At 38.8% G+C, this 19,036-nt stretch overlaps 1 protein-coding gene across 2 annotated transcripts in view; it reads left to right on the top strand.

The window, feature by feature from the left end:
* Positions 1–19,036, top strand: part of Fam91a1 (family with sequence similarity 91 member A1) — a 39,737-nt gene that overhangs the window by 9,279 nt on the left and 11,422 nt on the right. Inside the window, exons 5-18 of one of the 2 annotated variants that reach the window (XM_004634434.3) lie at positions 135–202; positions 723–836; positions 2,195–2,285; positions 3,001–3,063; positions 7,324–7,430; positions 8,117–8,155; positions 8,758–8,870; positions 9,802–9,917; positions 10,867–10,979; positions 11,379–11,465; positions 13,579–13,711; positions 15,833–15,981; positions 17,189–17,323; positions 17,596–17,709. In XM_004634434.3, coding sequence (XP_004634491.1) covers positions 135–202; positions 723–836; positions 2,195–2,285; positions 3,001–3,063; positions 7,324–7,430; positions 8,117–8,155; positions 8,758–8,870; positions 9,802–9,917; positions 10,867–10,979; positions 11,379–11,465; positions 13,579–13,711; positions 15,833–15,981; positions 17,189–17,323; positions 17,596–17,709 — 1,442 coding nt within the window. The remainder of the gene's footprint in view (positions 1–134; positions 203–722; positions 837–2,194; positions 2,286–3,000; positions 3,064–7,323; positions 7,431–8,116; positions 8,156–8,757; positions 8,871–9,801; positions 9,918–10,866; positions 10,980–11,378; positions 11,466–13,578; positions 13,712–15,832; positions 15,982–17,188; positions 17,324–17,595; positions 17,710–19,036) is intronic. The other variant, XM_023718792.1, reaches the window with a different exon arrangement.

Here is a 19,036-nt window from a genome sequence, read left to right as displayed (position 1 = left end):
GCATGTGGTGCTGGGGGATTGAACCGCGGTCCCTGATGCCTTGCCAAGCTTGTTCCAAGTGGGTGCTTTAGACCACTGAGCCATCTCTCCAGCCCCGATTGTGTATATTTTTAAAGGAAAGACTTTTCTTTCAGGTCTAAGGCTTCTTGGCATAGGAAGAAACCAATATATTGATCTTATGAATCAGTGTAGGTCATCAAAAGTAAGTCATTTCCCATTTTTGTGTTTGGCTTTCATATCATACAGCTTTTTCTTTTTTCTTTTTTTTTTTAAGTGGTAGAAATAATGAATTTAACCTTTGATCTAATAAAATACGCTTAATACAAGTCAGTATTGTCCAGGTTTTAGCATAAATCGTTATTGACTTAAAATATCTACAGCAGTAGATGTCTATTTTTAACAGTTAATTTTGCTTTGTTGGCCTTTTTACCTGTCCGTTCCAGCCCCAGAATTTTTTTACTGCAAGGGCAGTAAATGGGTGAAATAAGTGCGTAGTGCTCAAATGTGTTTTTCAGCCCTTGTGATTCATTAGTGTTTGTGAATTTTGATTCAGATTTAATGTTGAGTGTTTTAAGTAATTTATATGAAATAGTTAAGAGTGACTTTCTCCATTTAATCTCTATAATAGTAAAGATTTTTAAACATGAGAGCTTAATAATAATCTTGATTGAAAAAAAGTAATCATTTATATTGCTAATGCTCAGATGTTTGTGCCATGGTAGAAATTTTTCAGAAGGAAAACAGCTCGTGATCTTCTCCCGGGAAAGCCTGTGGAGATTGCCATAGAGGCATGGTGGGTGGTGCAGTCCGGATACATCACAGAAGATGACATCAAGGTAGAGCGCTGCGAAGGTTACTCTTGGAACTTTCCTTCACTTACTTTGAAGCTTTTAAAAACAGTTGTAATAGTATTTTTAGAAGGCAATGGCATTGATTCTCCTGCAGAAAACCAAATTAAAAGTTCAAAGTGATCTTAACAGGCTAGAATATTCTTGGAGTTTCTAAGAGAATCTTTAAAGATGAGGAAGATTTGACTCAGTTCAGGTACAGTAATCTGGGGGTGTTAGACATTTTCTGTACAGTGACATACGAAGCCGTAGTTAGCGACGTCAAGGATATGGCCGTGCCAACTTTTTTAGTATCATTGTACTCAATTCTTATGACAACCCCAGGGGAAGGGATAATTTTGTTCTCCATTTTCCAGATGAGGAAAATGAGCATAGACCAGTTAATTTAACAGCTCAGAGCATATGGTAGTGTGGTGGGCAACTGCTTCTAACTTAGGCCAGTGATGGTGAATGTATTATGACGTGTCGTTTTTCGTTTTAGACAAAAGATGTTAGTGTGTGAGTTATTTTTTCTAAGCTAAAACCTCAATATTCAGGTTTAATTTCAGTTGGCTTTTTGCAATAAATACAATAAGTGGATTTTGGGTTGCAGTTTGCATACTCGCTCTAAAAGGTGACCCAAGCAGTTTGATTGGCAACCTGCATGTTAATCACTGTGTGAGCCACTGTAGTAAAATAAGTAGTGCTTTGCTGGATTGATAGTGTTAAAATGAAGGGAAATAAAATGTAGTATAGCCGTGTTTGATATAAGCTTTGTAACTTTTGTGAGGGATGATGGTTTAGAGGAAAGGGGGACAGGTGATGAGGACACCTGGAGGCCAGGGCATGGTGTGTGTAGTGGAGGGAAGATGAATTAGCATATGACCTCTTGGGGTCTGTTAGGGATTTTTCTTTGGAGGGCCTGTTAAAATCAATTAGTGGAGTTAGAAATTGTACTTCAGTGTAACTACATACTTCCTCGTGGTGCTGTGAGACTGTCATGAGCTGGTGAATCTTCATGTCACTGATAGTGTCCATTTAAAAGATTCAGAATGAGATGTGCTGGGACTCCCGTTCAGAGAAGAGGACTAAGTAGTGGTGCTTGATAGCGAGCACTTGTTACTCACGGCAAATACGGGCATATCTCTGACTTAGGTCCCGAAATTCTTCTGGTAGCATATTTTCATCTTAGGTCATGGCTGTGCACACAGGTTTTCTTCTTTTTGGTTTGGATTCTGTAGTGATGAGTGAAAAGACTTTATAGTTATTCAACTACTGACATCTAATTGTTGAATGCAGCTAGGCTTTGGGAGACTAAATGGGTTAATTTGGGCAAAACTTAACTGAGAATATTTTGTTTTTCTTAGATATGCACTTTACCTGAGAAATGCGCTATTGATAAGATCATCGATTCAGGCCCTCAACTCTCGGGATCACTAGATTACAATGTAGTACATAGTAAGTGGTTAGTAGAAATGGTATTTTGCCAACGTAAAAACTTATTTTAAACTATCCATGATCAATAGCAATTGGTGACAAATAGTACTTTTTTTTTTTAATGTATTTGGTACAAGGTCTCACTACGCAGCTTGGACTCATAGTGATCCTCCTGTTTTCAACCTCCCCAGCACTGGGATTACAGGCATGCGCCACCGCGCTGGGTCTCAGTGGCCAGCTCAGTGTATCTGGGGGCAGGGCCAGTGCCAGGGATCAAACCCTGGTCCCTGTGCTGAGCTGTCTTGTCATCCCTAAGTAGTACTGTTTGCTAAGGCGTGCTATTGTTGGAAATATGATCCTAGTCTTTTGTTTTCCAGTGTGTCTATAATTAGTTACATACACTAGAAGTTTATACAAATGAATGGAAAGAAAAATTTTATGATTCTAAGCGTGTGGAGGAAACAAAGATTTAAAAATTTTTAATACGATTTTGGTCTTTTATTTTCCTTTTGTTCACTTAACATTCAGTTTCTAAAAATCTTTTTTTTTCCCATAATTTTATTGACAGACAAGTAGCAATGAGACAGTTTCAAATCAAATTGGTAGACAGTTTCAATAATTAACACATTGCATACTGTCTTCCTAGTTGTAAGAATCTTTTTAGAAGTGCAAGAATCATTTTTTAAAAGTACTCATATAATGTTCCATCTAAGACAAAATGCTTTTCCTTCTGTAGGTTTATATAACAAAGGATTTATTTATCTGGATGTACCAATATCTGATGACAGTTGTATAGCAGGTGAGTCTGGGCCCACCTTTCCCGCAGCTTTGGATGGCTGTTAGTGGTGGGCAGTGCATGTCGTTCCTGTAAGTGAGTCATTCAAGAGTCTTAGATATTAGGGTTTTTATAAGAAAAACATCTGTTCTTTGTCATATTATTTTTATGTTATTTTATTTTTTCTTGTTTTGGTATTTTTTAGCATTTTTATTTTTATGTTATTTTGGTGTCACATTGTATTAAAATAATGAAATTTTAGGGGTTGGGGATATAGATCAGTGGAACAAGCACCTGCCTGCCAAGTGCAAGGTCCTGGTTTTGATTCCTTGTACTCTCCCTCCCCCCACCAAAAAATGGAAAAGATAAAATAATGAAATTTCAAGGTAAGTTTCTCTTAGTTGCAAATGAAATCAGTGTTTTTATAAATTCATGTCCTCTTTTGTTCCTTTGCTCAGTGCAGGGCAATTCTTACACGTGTGCAGTATTATTTTCTCTTAATACACCTATGCTCAGTTTCCTGCAGTGTCTTTTGTCCTTATTTCCTCCGCCTGCCCTCCTGCCCGCCTCATCAGGGCAAGCCAGTGTTAGGAGCCTGTGTATTTTCTTCTGCGCCTAATGGATATGTCAGTTTATTAAGCCACTCCCTGTTCTTGGTTATTTATGTATTTCCAGTGTTTTGATAGTATAGTAGTAATAAAATTAACATCATTGAACAGTGATTTTTTTTTTCCCCTGTAGTTTTATATTTGTTAACAGTTATCAAAAGCACTTAATTCAGGTGTGTGTTAAAAGTATGCTTTCCAGAGTGTTTTTTTAGTTACTGCTCTTGAGTGTGATAATTAAAAAAAAAAAAACCCAAAAAAAAAAAAACCCTAAGATATTTATTTGTATAATTAAAGTGTCAGATTATAAGAAATAGCAGTAACAGTAACTTTACTGTTACCAAATGAGTGGTGATAGGACATGTTGTAGATAAACTCATTCCTGTCAGTGTTGAATCTTGACAGGTTAGGGTACTGTAGTGTGCGCTGACCTTTATTGGTGTTAGTGTGGTTTATGATTCTTTAATAGGTCATTTTGATCCTTGTATGTACATGAGTTCTGGGTTAAGCATGGAAAGCTAGAAAAGTAATTGTGTTTTTGTAGTTTACAGTATAATAGTATAGAATACTATGTATTTATTTAATTTAGTTTTGAGACAGCCTTTTATGTAGTTCAGGCTAACCTTGAATTCACTGTGATCTTCTTGCCCCAGCCCCTGGAGTGCTGTGGTTAAAGGTGGATGCCACCAAGCCTTGCTTAGTTTTAAATTTGAAAATTTTTCATTAAACGGAGAGTGGTAGTGGCTGTCTGTCACGGTTGGAAAATATGAAATCATTACTCTAGTCTCCTGTCTTACCTGATGAACTGACACTGGCTTATTTGAGGTCCACGTGGAACGATCAGTCTTTGATTTGTTCATTTCAGTCCATTCTGACTGGCCGTTTGAAAATTGTCTCTCATCAACTCCAAACTCATTGGAAAGAAACAGAAGGGCTGAATGGGTGGCTGCTATACTAAAGTGATGTATTTGCTAAACCAGACTTAGTAATTGGCACTTAGAAGGGCAGCTCCAGGGAACTGTAACTGCTGAGTTCACCCTATCTGTCACCATTAAAGGGAATATTCTTGCTAATTTTTTTTTTTTTTTTTTTTTTTTTTTTTGTGGGAACCGGGGATTGAACTCGGGCCCTTGCACTTGCCAGGGAAGCACTTATTCCATGAGCCATCTCCCTGGCCCTAAAGGGAATACTCTTGAAAGGCTCTGTCGTTAAAAGTATTCTACCATTCATGATACTTCCTAACTGTATATTTTATACCTGCTTTTATAGCTGCTTGATTTCTGCTATGCTTAAAAGGGTTATATCTATGATATATTATTTTTTTATCATTTATTTTTTATGTATTTTGTAGAGGGTCTCATTACGCAGCTTGGACTTTTAGTGATTCTCCTGTCTTCAGCCTCCCAGCATTGGGATCACCGGCATGTGCCACTTGGGGGCGGGGCTGGCAGGGCATGTGATGTTGGGGATTGAACCTCCCTGCACTTGCCTAAGCAGGTGCTTAGTCTGCCGAGCTATCTCGATTGCCCATGACTGACATATTATATCCAAATCTGTAGTCTGAAAGTATTTGGTGTCAAATAAGGACCAAACTTGGGTAAATGCTATTCACCATGCAAGAACCATTTGGATGGTGAGTAGCACTTAAATAAATGCTAGCATTTACTGCATAGAAAAAATGATTTTTGTTAGGTAATGAATTTGCTTCTGTATTGGTTCTAATACCTTTTCCCCAGTGATGTCGTATTGTTATTGGTTGTAGTGATTTAGAGTAACTTTTAACTAGTTATGGTTAGGCCAGGAATTTAGGAGTCTGGTTTTACGATTTTCTTGGTTATTCCAAGGTATTTTCTTTTATTTATTTATTTATTTATTTATTTATTTATTTGTTTGGGTACTAGGAATTGAACTCAGAACCTCGCACTTGCCAGACAGAGGCTGTGCTGCTGAGCTACATCCCTGGTTCTGTTTACTTATTTTAAACATATTTTTGAGCAGGGAATGATGATACAACATTCTAAAAAGATGTAAGCAAAAGAACCCTGCCTGCACTGTTGTGTCTGGCTGCTCACGTCTTTTCTCAGCACGCATGGTTAAGTCTTTGGTGTGTCCTTGAAGTATACCTCTGCGTGCAGGCACGTATGAACACGTCCTTTGTTATTATCCAGATAGGCTGTGACTTTATTTTAATGTAGATGGGCACTCCAGTTTATACTTTTTATTTTAACAGTATTTACTAGAGCCTTACCTACTTTTTTGTAGTTACCTTTTTTGCCTATAAGTTCATGTAACTTAGGAAAGTGTCTAAACTCTTATTGCTTTGTTTTTTTTATCTCTAAAAAAAGTGATTAGACTACCATTTAACTTATGAAATTAAGAGGATTAAGTAAAATTGTGTATATGAAGTATTGGCAAAAGTCTAACGGTTAATGAACATTCAGTAAATACCCATTTGTATTTTTCAGTGGTTGAGAGTGTAGGAAAAGAGTAATATTAAATATGGCATTTCTATACTATTTCTAAAACAAAATGTTAAGAAATCTCTACATGTATGGAAATATTAGCAGTAAAACAAAATGAGAAAAGCTAGATCTAAAAAATACTGTAGATAGCTTATCACGAATACACACACTGCAATTTTTTGGTGTCTTAACTTTAGGCACTTGAATTTTTTCTTATTGTTACTATTAGAAATAACTTGGGTTTTGGTTGCAATTAAATTGTGTTAGGGCTGGAGCATACAGGGCCACCCAATTCCGCTGTGGCACAGGTGCTCTTTTCCTAGTGTGTTTTCAGGGGGGCTGTGTACATGGAGGGGGTAAGGGAAAGCATAACCCTTCTTCATTGTTGGTGGGCAGAGCTCTCTGATGAGGCGAGTAGAGAGCATTTGGGCCACAGAGATGGATCTGAGTATGAGTGATCATCCGGAGGGCTGCAGTGGTGGGGCTGGCTGCCGTCCTGTAGACAGTCCTTACCTCTGGCTTCTGAGGAGGTTCCACAGGAGAACGTGCGCAAGGGCAGATGACCAGTGGCTGGTGGCAAGAGTGGCAGTCTGATGGGTGAATTTCTCCACTTTCAGTTTAGTGGGGGTGATGGAGAAGGGCAGAGAGCCAGTGTTTCCACCCACCTAATTGCTTCCTTGCTGCTCTTTGCTTTTCTGCTTTGGTCTGGTCACTCCAGCTGCCTGTGAGGTATTAAGACAGTAGGGGCTGGTGAAATAGCTGCTTAGGAAAGTGGAGGAATGGGGGCTCAATCCCCAGCACCACATACTGCACCAGCCCCACCCCCAGGCACGCTGAGCCCTGTACCAAGTACATTTAAAAAAAAAAAGACATGCAGACTTCGTAAACTTCCCCACTCTAAAGCAGCCCTGTGCTAATCCACCGAGTCATGCCTTCCAATGTTGCTTCCACCTCGGTAACTCTGAGAGTTCCACAGGAAACTACATCGCTCTGCCAGTTTTGTGATCTCCCAAGTCCCAAGTACTCTTTGTGCAGCTACTCTGTATGTGGCCTTAACTTCGGGTGTTTTAGAAAATTTGCTGTGGAGTGGATAAAATAAATCAAAAGCTGTACTCAGTCTCAGAGTGAAAGGCTTCTGCTTTTGAACTGGTATTTAAATTATACTTTCTTGTTTTGTAAAGTTGTCTTACTAAGAAAGTTGGTTTTGCTTATTTCAGTTCCTCCCCTTGAAGGCTTTGTGATGAATCGAGTGCAGGGAGATTATTTTGAAACTCTACTCTATAAAATATTTGTTTCAATAGATGAGCACACTAACGTTGCAGAGGTAAGTGTGGCAACATCTTATGAAAGATTAATCTCAAGCTTATAAGATAAATTTATGTAGAATAATTAATACTACTTAATGACATGATTAAAACGTTCACAAAATCTATCCAGAGGGATTTAGAGACCATTAATGTGCCTGAATATCACAGGCACATTAATTAATTCATAAGTTAATTCTTGCATATGCTTAATACAATTTTTCTTGGCGTTAATTTATAATTTGGTTAATCAGCTTTTTTGTTATTCTTCATGTAAAGAATTGTCAAGTATATTGATCCTGCATAGGAATGTGTCATTTTAAATGACACAAAATTAGAGTGAGGAATCTTAAATTATTATGGTAACTACCTAAATTTGTAATATTTAAAGAATCTTAAGAGATAGCTGGGTGTGGTGGCATATGCCTTTAATGCCAGCACTCTTGGGAGGCTGAAGCAGGAGTTCAAGGCCAGTCTGGGCTACAAAGTGAGTTTAAAGCTGGCCCTAACTGCATAGGCCCTGTCTCAAAAAGACCAAAAAAAAAGAAAAGAATCTTAGTGATAAAAAGAGTTCTGAGTTCAAAATTTATTATCTTTTAGTTATTCGTAGCAAGTTTTGCGATTATGATTACAGAAGTCTATTACAACTATGGAATGTGCTGATAATTCTAAGAATGAAAAAATAAATTTTAATTTTATTTCCTAGCTTGCCAATGTCCTTGAGATAGACTTGTCTCTAGTTAAGGTACGTAATAATTATACTCTTCAGTTGTAATGTGGGTACAGCCTAGATTTTTTTTGTTTGTTTCTTATTTTTTATTTTTTTGGTGGAACCGGGGATTGAACTCAGGCCCTTCTGCTTGCCAGGCAAGTGCTTATTCTACTGAGCCGTCTCCCCGGTCCCTACAGACTGGATTTTACTGGTTGGTTTTTATCTTGATATGACAGAAAGAAGCTTTGAAATTCTTACTAACTGCTTTGGGGAGGGTGCACATTAAAGGGGTTCTACAGAGAGGTGAAAGAACATGACACCAGATGAATGGAAGTGCCCCTGGTAACTGGTGCAGCAGCCCCTGTAGCAGGATGGCTGATCAGGATCTTGTAGTGAGCTCAGTTAAGAGTCACAATACCAGCTCGTCGGAGTAGTAGATTTGGGGAGGGCAGGGCCAGAGAAGTGGGAGTACCCTCCTCCTGCCCACAAGACCTGAAAGGGGAGCAGACCTTTAGAAAACTTTTTCTAATCAGGTTATGTTTGAGAATCATAGAAGCATTTTGATATTTTTTTCTTGACAAATATTCTAATGTCTGGATTATTTTAGATGCTAACTTTCTTTATCTTCCTTTCAGAATGCTGTTTCAATGTACTGCCGATTGGGTTTTGCCCATAAGAAAGGACAAGTAATAAATTTGGATCAGCTTCATTCATCCTGGAAGAATGTTCCATCTATAAACAGATTAAAGTAACTCACTTATTCAGTTTTATATTAGAATTTTCTTTTGAAATTTAATTTTACATAAATTTGTTTAGTCTTTCAGTTGAGGAAAATCCTATATATTAGTGATTTTAAATTTTGTGTATCATGAATCTTCTTTTTAAAAACCTTTTTTAAATATTGTTTTTATTTGTTTATTTGGTACAGGGTCTCACTACTCAGATTTGTAGTGATCCTCCTGTCTCAGCTTCCCCAGTGCTAGGATTACAGGCGTGTGCTACCATACGGTTTCGGTGGCTGGCATGGTGCGTCCACCTGGGGTTCTAGGGCTGGCCTGGCATGCTGTACCAGGGATCAAACCTGGGTCTTTCAACTTGCTAGGAAGGCACTCAGACCACTGAGCTATCTCGCCGGCCCATGGTTGATCTTTAGAGTCTGATGAAAACTACTCTTAATCCAGAAAAGAGCACATACATTATTTTACGTAGCATTTTGGGTTTCCCTTAAGCCTGACCATGTGTCTTAAGAAGTTAGTGGGGTCAATTAAGAAGCTGTGGGGTCAATGGGAAGAGCATTTTTAGGGGTTTGCCTCCATTTCAGACTTGAGTTTAAGACTGGATTTAGGTAAGTTGTTCAAATTTACTGGCTTCAGTAGCTATGTATATCTATATATCTATGTATATAGATATATAGATATTTGTTTGGTTCAGCATCTCACTACACAGCTTGGACTTGTAGTGCTCCTCCTGTCGCAGCCTCTCCAGCGCTGGGATTCCAGATGTGCACCACAACGCCCAGTTTCAGTGGCCATGGTTCTGGTGATGGAACCCGGGTTCTTGGTGCTTGCCAGGCAGGAGCTTAAACCACCGAGCTATCTCCCCAGCCCCTCAGTAGGTATTTTTAAGTAAGATTTATTTCTGTAATTTTTTTTTGAAGTGAGTGTATTCTTCATTAATAGGAGTACTTTAGATCCACAAAAGATGCTCTTGTCATGGGATGGTGGGGAGAGTAGGAGCCCTGTGCAAGAAGCTTCTTCGGCGACTGACACAGATACAAATAGTCAGGAAGACCCAGGTGAGCAGTTACTTCTTTAACTTAGTAGCTCTGTAGGCACAGCATCTGTCCAGATGTACCTCCTCACAATTCATTGACTTTTGCAGTCTTCAAGTGCTTATCTGTATGTTGGATACAGTGCTAACAAGTCTTGAGGTGTAGAATCAGTAGAAAATGTTTCCTTTTTTCTCTCTTTTGGTACTGCGGATTGAATCAGGCTGTTGGCACTGAGCTGCATCCTTAGTCCTTCTTTGTACTTTTCATTTGAAACAGGGTGTTAAGTCACTAAGTTGCCCAGACTAGGCTTGAATTTGTGATCTTACCGTCTCGGTCTTCCAGAGTGCTGGGATAGCTTTCAGACCACCAAGCTCCACTTGTTTTTGAAAATTAAATCCAAGGAGAAAGAGGAAGTGCAACCAAGAAAACTGTTGTAGAGAGGAGTAGTTACCGTGTTGTAGGGTGTGAAGAGGATGAGCCGTAGGCAGGCTGGAGGGTGTGGGGCGGCTTCACGCTGATGACGTCAGTTGCTGTCAGTGCAGTGAGGTCATGTCAGCCCACAGGAGGAGTGTAGGGCACTTGCCAAAAGAGGCAGCACAGTGTGCGAGGTGGCTGCCCCTGCCTCATTTGGGAGGGAGAGGAGCATGGCATAGACCTTCTCCTATTTCTACCTGCTACCAAATACAGTGACACATTTACAGGGGTGAGACTGGTTGGTCTCATTGACCTGACAACTTTCAAGTTTTTATTATTGGTGTTCAAGAAATTTATTGCAAGAATAATTGCCTTTAAAAAAATGAAAACCATTTTCTTTGTGTTTCAAGATGACTGGGACCTCTTATGACTATAATATTGTGTATATTTGAATGTTTACTTTGTGGCTACCCAATAACGCTAAAATGAAATATTTTCTCATTCCAAATCATAAGCAGACAATAGTTTTCATTGTATGGTTTTAAATTATTTTTTTCAGCAGATACAGCCAGTATAAGCAGTTTGAGTCTGTCTGCAGGTTATACAAAGCGCATCGCGTTCTTATTTGACTCAACTCTTACTGCCTTCTTAATGATGGGAAATCTTTCACCAGTAAGTCAAATACTTGTTTCGGTACAAAGATGTTTAAAGTCAGAATAACCTAATCAACAATATAATGCTCTTATGTGTTTTCTGAGAAATAGATTTCTTTTTTTGTGTGTGAAACTGGGGATTGAACTCAGGCCCTTGTGCTTGCCAGGCAAGCACTTATTCTACGGAGCCATTTCCCCAGCCCCTAGATTTATTCTTAAAAACATAACTATGATTATTCTGTATTCTACTGGGGTATATCATTAGTTATAGTGAGGGTTGCTTTTATGATTTAAAAATCAGATTTTAATCTCACCCCCTTTTAGGCTTAAATATATTAGAAAGTATAAAATAAATCTATTATGTATAGTATGAAAAAGGAAAGCTAGAACTTTAACATTTTGTTTTGTTTTGTTGCAGAACTTGAAAAGTCACGCAGTCACAATGTTTGAAGTAGGCAAACTCTCAGATGAGTCTCTAGACAGCTTTCTTATAGAACTAGAAAAGGTAAATTTAGGTTGCATATTGGGGCTGACGGCATTTGGAACCTTTTCACGCGTGATTAGACAATGGATATGCTAATCTCAGGGATTTTTGGTATATTTTTGCTCATTTTTGTCTCATTCCTTGCTTTAATACTGTGGTAAACATTTAGGCTTAGAAACATTGAGTGGATGAATGAATTTCTTGATTGTCTTTTTAACGTGATGTGTCTGCCTTATCTAACTCTAAATGTGGTACAGTGAGAAATGGGCATATAAATCTTTGTGTGTATATTTTTAAACTGAAACTTTTCTAAAATAACCTTCCTCTTCTTTTGTTATGGTGTATAAGATCATTCTGTAAGCAGTTTTATTTGAAGTTTTGGTTCCGTTGATCTTGAATCTAGATTGGTGTCCCTGGGTATCATATTTCCGTCCACTCTCCCTGTCCCTGGTAGCGTCTTGAAGACATCAGCCCTAGTTGCTCTTACCTTTTCCCCTGTGAGTACAGCCACAGTGTTCCTTAGCTCTAAAACGTGATTGCCCTTGATTGGTGTGCTTTTATTCCTGAGTATCTTACTCTGTCCTCTGCTCTTTGTGTACAGTTTGTGGGCCAAGTCCGTTGCTCCATTAATAATTTGAGTGTCTTTTGTGCTTTAGTAATGAGTTCTGTACATGAACTGCACAGCCAGATAGCTTTTTCATTGTTGCTTCTCCATGGAATTATTCTTTCTTTCGTATAGAAATAGATCTAAGAAAGTTCTTGCTATTAATTTGTCTCTTTTAGTTCTATGTTTATATTTGAATTATTTCTTTAGTACTTTTTTTTACCACCTTGCTAATCCTATTTCCTGTCATGTGTCATTTTTTACTTATTAATGTTCTATGTTTCTGCATATTCTAGGTTTTGCTTCCCTGATTTTTTTTTTATTTTTTAATTTTTTAATTTTATTTATGTGTGTGTGGCCAGCTCAGCCCACCAGGGGGCGGGCTGGCTGGCATGTGGTGCTGGGGATTGAACTGCGGTCCCTGTGCTTTGTTTAGCTTAGCTTGTTCTAAGTAGCTGCTTTAGACCACTGAGCCATCTCACCAGCCCGCTTCCCTGATTTTTATCTTTCTTACATCAATTAGACTTTTTGTAGTTATAGCCGATTCCAGGACAATTTTTGTGTTTTTATTCATTCATATTATATCTGTCCCCCCCACCCCCCAGTTATTGTGGGGGAAGCCTTTTATGGTGAAGTTTAGTTCTAAAAATATTTTCTTAGCTGGGTGTAGTGCATATGCCCGTAATCCCAGCACTTGGCAAGGAGAGGCAGGAGGATCATGAGTTCAAGGCCAGCCTTAACTACATAACAAGACTCTGTTTGAATTAAAAATATCCAAAAAGAAGCCTGATCTTAATTAAACATGTTTGATCTGTTAATTTAATGCAAACCTAATTATTTACGCCCTGTAGACTTTTACTTCCATTTTCTGTGTTTATATCTGGGATGTTTTTCTGTGTTTACACCAGGCACATACATGTTTTTACATAGTGAACAGATTACTGACTCAACGGGCAAAAACATTTGTTAAATGTAGGGCTGCTACAGTCAGCGGTTTTCTCTCTTTGGTCTGTAACTCCTCCCTTGTCGCCTAGAGAGGTCGTAGTACACAGGAGACACTCAGTAAACCCTTGTTCAGTCAGCTTGGGCTGTGTTTTCAGCAGTGGTAATCAGCTGTGTTGAGTAACTTACTTAGTGTACCTTGTACCTGATGATACAACGTTGTGAATGAACAGGTAAAAATTTTAGAAGTATAATTAGTGGATTTGCAACTTCTATGGATGAAGCAAGATACAGGTTTTAAATTTTGTAAGTATTCTAATGAGATCATGAATGGGACGACATACACCATAGAATGATGTGATTTAGTAGCATTTAGTTGCTGTAGTTAGTCTTAGTGGAATAACTTCTTTTATCATCAAAGATAGTAAAACAGGAAACTCAGCTGAGATTGAGATTGTTTTAGCGTTGTCTACACACACATTTAATCTGCTGATTTTTAATAATGTCCATGTAGTTCTGTCATTTATTAGAGAGAATGAATGGCCTAGCATGGGTGTGTGTTGTAAAATCTGTTTTCTCTTGGTTTAGGTTCAGAGCACTGGTGAAGGAGAAGCACAGAGATACTTCGATCATGCGCTTACGCTGAGAAACACAATACTGTTTCTGCGTCACAATAGAGATTTAGTTGCGCAGACCGCTCAGCCAGAGCAACCTAACCATGGTATGATAAGTGTACTTAGTTTTGATGACAGGATTGTGTGGGGCTTTTTACTCAGACATTCGAAAATCATGCTCACTTGGTTATCACTCAGTTAAAATGTTTTGGTGTAGAGAGCACACTGAATTAATAGCTAGGGGCTTACCTTGTGAATTTTTTGCTTGTCTTTTGTTTTTTCTTCTCTTGTGCTACTGATATTTGTGGTTTTTCATGTTTAGTCCATACAGAAAAGGGTTGGAGAGATCATATAGGTAGATGGGATTTAGAAATGAGCTGTCAGCTGGCCAAGAGTTGTGATCTCTGAGAGGTGAACAGATGCCAAAATTTGGTTAAGTTAGGGAGCATCATAGTTTAAGACTGTTGTGTGTGGCTGCACACACCTTAATCCTAGCCCTTTGGAGGCCAACAACAGGCAGGAGTTATCACCAGGAGGTCACGGCCAGTCTGGGCTGTAGAGTGAGTTCAAGGCTGATCTGAACTACATGATGAGACTCTGTCTCCAAAAATTAAATTTAAAGCCAGGGAGACAGCTCAGTGGAATAAGTGCTTGCCTGGCAAGCACAAGGTCCTGAGTTTGTTCCCTGGTACCACCAAAACAAACTAATAAGCAGAAAATAAATAAATTCTAAAGTTTGCCTTTAAAGAATGACACATTCTGTTGTGTGAAGATAATAAACAATGTCTATTCATGTTATATATTAGTCACTTAAGTATTTTACCTAAAGTAGCTAGATAATCTCTTGATAGAAGTAGTAATAGTTTTTTTTAATGTGTTGATGGATCCTGATATGGTTGTTGTCCTCATAGTCCCTTAATCTTGTGACAAATCAAGATTTTGAACTAATGGTCTGTAGTTTCCACGTAGAGATCTCTAATAGTATGAAGTCTTGAAGGGTGAAGGGCATCTAGGAATGTGGTGAGGGTTTTTTTTTTTTTGTATCAGGACCTTGTGCTTGCTAGGTGGGCCAAATATTATTGGCTCCCAACAGTCCTCAAACCTCCCATCTTTTTTTGGTCTTTCTGAAAAGTTTCTCATTCTGGCATAGTATACTGCCTCAGCAGGAGTAGACACTGTATCCATGTCTCCACAGATGGGAGCATGATGTTTATCTTCCTCTCATTGGTGATGCTAATTTTGATGAGTTAATGGGAAGATACTTTGATATCATGCAAATAGTTTCTTCCATAACAATTTTTCGCCATTGGTAGCTCTTAGCTTATACTATGACAGTTACAGATTGGTATTTTTTTCCCCCAAACGTCAGCATTAACAGCTGAGATGATGAGGTATTCTCTTTCTCAGCGTCAATTTATGAATTCCTCTTTTTCCAGTGGACTGTAGTTAGTCATTACTGTCTCGGTTATTTTTGTGCTCCAACTGGCTGCTGTCTCCTTGTGACGTGCCTCAGCACTTTCATTTTTGGGCTGTTTCTTATTTCCTGGCAACACAGAGAGATCTGATGTGATCTTGTACTTGTTAGCAAGGTTTCCTTCCTGGGCAAAGGCTTGAGACCAAAGATTCTGGCGCTAGCTGTGCACAGCGCTCCAGGCTTTGAGCACTGCCTCCTTTAGGTGCATTCTTATTTGAAGGGAGAAGTGGCCAACTGTGTGAAGTTTCTTTCCATCTTAAATGTCTCTTTTCAGAGAGCCATAGATGTGTGTTTTCCTAAGGGGTTAGGGGAAGAATACTTAAAATACATGCCAAGTGCCTTATAGACCAACTGTCTAGAACGCAGATTTCTCCATGAGAGACACTTGCCCTTGTGTAAAATCAGAGCTGCCTTATGATTCTCTTTGTAGACACTGGAAACTGGGTAAGGATAGGGCTTCCTTGGCACTTAGGGTACCACAGTATGCCCCAGTGGCTGGGGACGGACAGTGAGAGGAAGGTGAAATAGTCATTTTGTTAAAGTGACAGCTATTTTTCTAGATTAGGGAATAAAAATGTAGACTTTAAACCTTAAAGTGTCTTAGTGGCTTTCTTAGGAAATCTGGTACTGCTTGATTGAGCTATCTTACCATTTAAAAGTATTTAAAGTCTCAATGCACTTATCAGCCATTGATTTGCTACATTTTTGTTTTGCATAGTCATTCTTTTATTCTCTGTGCTCAATCACAACTCAGGTTTTCCCCTGGACCTCTTACGCTGTGAAAGCCTTCTGGGTTTGGATCCTGCAACTTGTAGCAGAGTTTTAAACAAAAATTACACACTGTTGGTCTCCATGGCGCCTCTCACCAATGAAATCCGGCCCATCAGCAGCTGCACCCCTCAGGTGAAGACCCGCCTGGAAGGTCCTCGTGGTACTGCTGTCACATCACTAAGAAAATGCTTTTATTTTCTTCGTTCTCAACTTGTGGATACTAAATATTTAAAACACTGAGTTAGCAGTTTTGTATTTCATGGTGTTGTAAGATGAGGTTGTATTCATATTGTGAATATAATGGGTATATTTATGTATGTAGTAACTTGTGGCACATTATTAACATTTTATTCTGCAGAGTATTTTAAAGAGAATGTTTTAGGGTGTTCCAGAGGATGCCTAGGTCATTTTGAGGGACAAGTTTAGGAAAAAGCAAATGCTTTAGAAGTGGGACTGCGATGGAAAGAAAAGGTAGTATTTCAAAGTAAGAGTTCTAGCAATAGATAGAATTTACATGTGAGAATTACTTCTGGTCTCTTATTTATTTAAGTTTTCTGGTCTCTTAAAAAACAAGTAAGTAGCAATTTGTGTGTGTGTGTGTGTGTGTGTAGTTAGCCAGGAAGTTGTGGCAGGTATCATTTTCAGTGTGGAGATGGAGTTGCTACTCCATGTGTCCTGGTGTCCAAGAGGTTCAGGGTTTAGTGGTGTAGAAGAAAGCAAGTGTCTTGTAGGAAGTTGTTCATGTAGTTCCTGTTGTTCTCTTTGCCGCACCGGATGTTGGCCTCACACAGTGTTCACCGGGAACGGTCCTAGATTTGCATTTGGTCAAGTTTTGTATTGTTCTCTAGGTACCAAATCCATGAGCTGTCTGAATAGATGGAAAAGTGGATGCAGGAGGATAGTACTCTTTTGGAGCATCACGTGTTTTTAATGATAGCAACAGCTAATACTTTATTACAAAGCTTATTATGTGCCAGGTGGTATTTTAAGCCTTTTGAAACAATCTTATATTTATTGCTCTTTTATAGATTAGGCAAAATGGGGCACAGAGAGCTTAAGTAACTTTCTGGGTGCCTTAGTAACTGTTAGGGTGATAAAGGCTGAAGGCCAGATTCAGACCTGTGCAGCCCACTCCACAGCCCAGCTTCTTAATGCAGTGGTATGATTGCCTCCTTAAATGCAAATAAGGCTGAAACTGTTTTGGGGGAGCACCTAGTGTTTATTTTCATGGATAATGACAATGGAAATTGGGTGGGCATTTGCTGTATTTCGTTATGTATGAAATTTGGCTTCTAGAGATAAGTATGATAACTTTTACTTACCTGTGTTGTGACTATAGCACATTGGACCAGCTATTCCAGAAGTCAGTTCTGTTTGGTTTAAAATGTATATTTACCACATCACTGGGCAAGGACCACCATCTCTTTTACTGTCAAAAGGTACAAGACTTCGAAAACTGCCAGACATATTCCAGGTATGTATGGAATGCATTCGCTTGCTCTCTTTCTCTCCTTCCTTCCTTTCTTCCATTTTATTTTATATTTTATGTGTGATCGTGGGACTGGACCCCATGTTTACTCCCATGCTATACAAGTTTTCTGCCACTGAGCTATACCCTTAGCCTGGGACTTTTTAAATGGTTTTAATTTTGAGGGTAGAACCTGGTGAACAATTTACAGATAACTTTCTCAATTTTGTTCTTGTTTCTAACTGTCATTCTGTGTGTTGCTCCCTTCTTTCCAATAGGGTTATGATCGATTGCTCATAACATCTTGGGGTCATGATCCTGGTGTGGTTCCTACATCAAATGTGCTCACCATGTTGAATGATGCTTTAACACATTCTGCGGTTTTAATTCAGGTATACTTCATTTGAAAAACACTGCTAGATTTTTATCATTAAGAGCATGCTTTTCCTAAGTTTCTGCTAAATTGCAATCAGTTGTCATTTATTTATAAAGTGGAAATGTAATAAATCAAGATACCTTGGTTTTAGCCCTGGCCCTTTGGCAGCGTAGTGATGGTAGAAGCAACATAGACTGAACTCAGGCTGACCAGATTAAGATGGTAGCCTGGGGGCCGGGGAGAGGGCTCAGTGGAATAAGTGCTTCCCTGGCAAGCACAGGGCCTGAGTTCAATCCCTGGTTCCGCCAAAAAACAAAACAAAAAAAACGGTAGCCTAAATTTTTACTAGCTATGCAACTGGTATTTTATTCTTAAAATAGTAGCTTTATTGAGGTGTAATTCACAAACTATGCAATTTCCAATTTATACAATTCGGTAGATTTTAATGCGTTTACAGATTTGTATATTTGTCAGCATTCTCAGTTGTAGAATATTTTTATTGCCTCAAAATAAATTGTGTTATTTAGTTGTCTCACTCCCTGTTCCCCCTGCCCCTCGTCCTCCAGCCCTAAACAGTGCTACTGTCTCTAGCTTTGCCTGTTCTGTGCCAGTTATGTACATTTGACATGTGTGAAGACTTTTTATTGTTACTTTTTGTGATTGTCTTCCTTCATTTAACAACATGAAGCATTCATCATGTTGTAGCATATGTCACTTCCTTTTTATGACCAAATTAGTAGTTCACTGTTTGGGTAAACCTCGTTGTGTGTTACCAGTTTAGTAGTTGATGGACACCTTTTGGGTACTGTGCAGCCGTGCACATGCGCGTGTGGGTCTCGTGTGAGCGTGTATTTGTATTTTCTTGGGTAAATACCAGGGGTATTACTGAGTCATGGTGTAACTGCATGTAACTGTTGAGAAGCAGCAGGCTGGACTCCAAAGTGTCTGTAGCTTTTTCTCTCCTTTAAGGACTTCACTTTACCTGGCTTTTTGATTATCGCCAACTTAGTATGATTTTGCATTTCGTTACAGTTTTGATTTACATTTTCCTGGTAATAATGTTGAGCCTCTTTTTATGTGGTTGTTGGACTGAAATTTTTGGTTAACCCCTTTGTTTTTCGTTGGAAAAATGAAGATTGCAGTATGATCTGTAAAATGACAAGAAAGGATAGCACCTGATGATAAGCTAGGAAAGCTGATACACTAGAGATTTGCCAGAGGGTGAAACGAGAATGTTCACGTGAAGTGCGTGCAGCACACTTTCTGGTGCACACTCAGTTCGATCATTTCATCTCTCTTCTCCTTCTCCTTCTCCTCCTCCTCCTCCTCCTCCTCCTCCTCCT

Source organism: Octodon degus, unplaced genomic scaffold (genome assembly GCF_000260255.1).
Source record: "Octodon degus isolate 3935 unplaced genomic scaffold, OctDeg1.0 scaffold00062, whole genome shotgun sequence".
Lineage (NCBI taxonomy): Eukaryota > Metazoa > Chordata > Mammalia > Rodentia > Octodontidae > Octodon > Octodon degus.
This window is presented reverse-complemented; position numbering and strand designations above follow the sequence as displayed.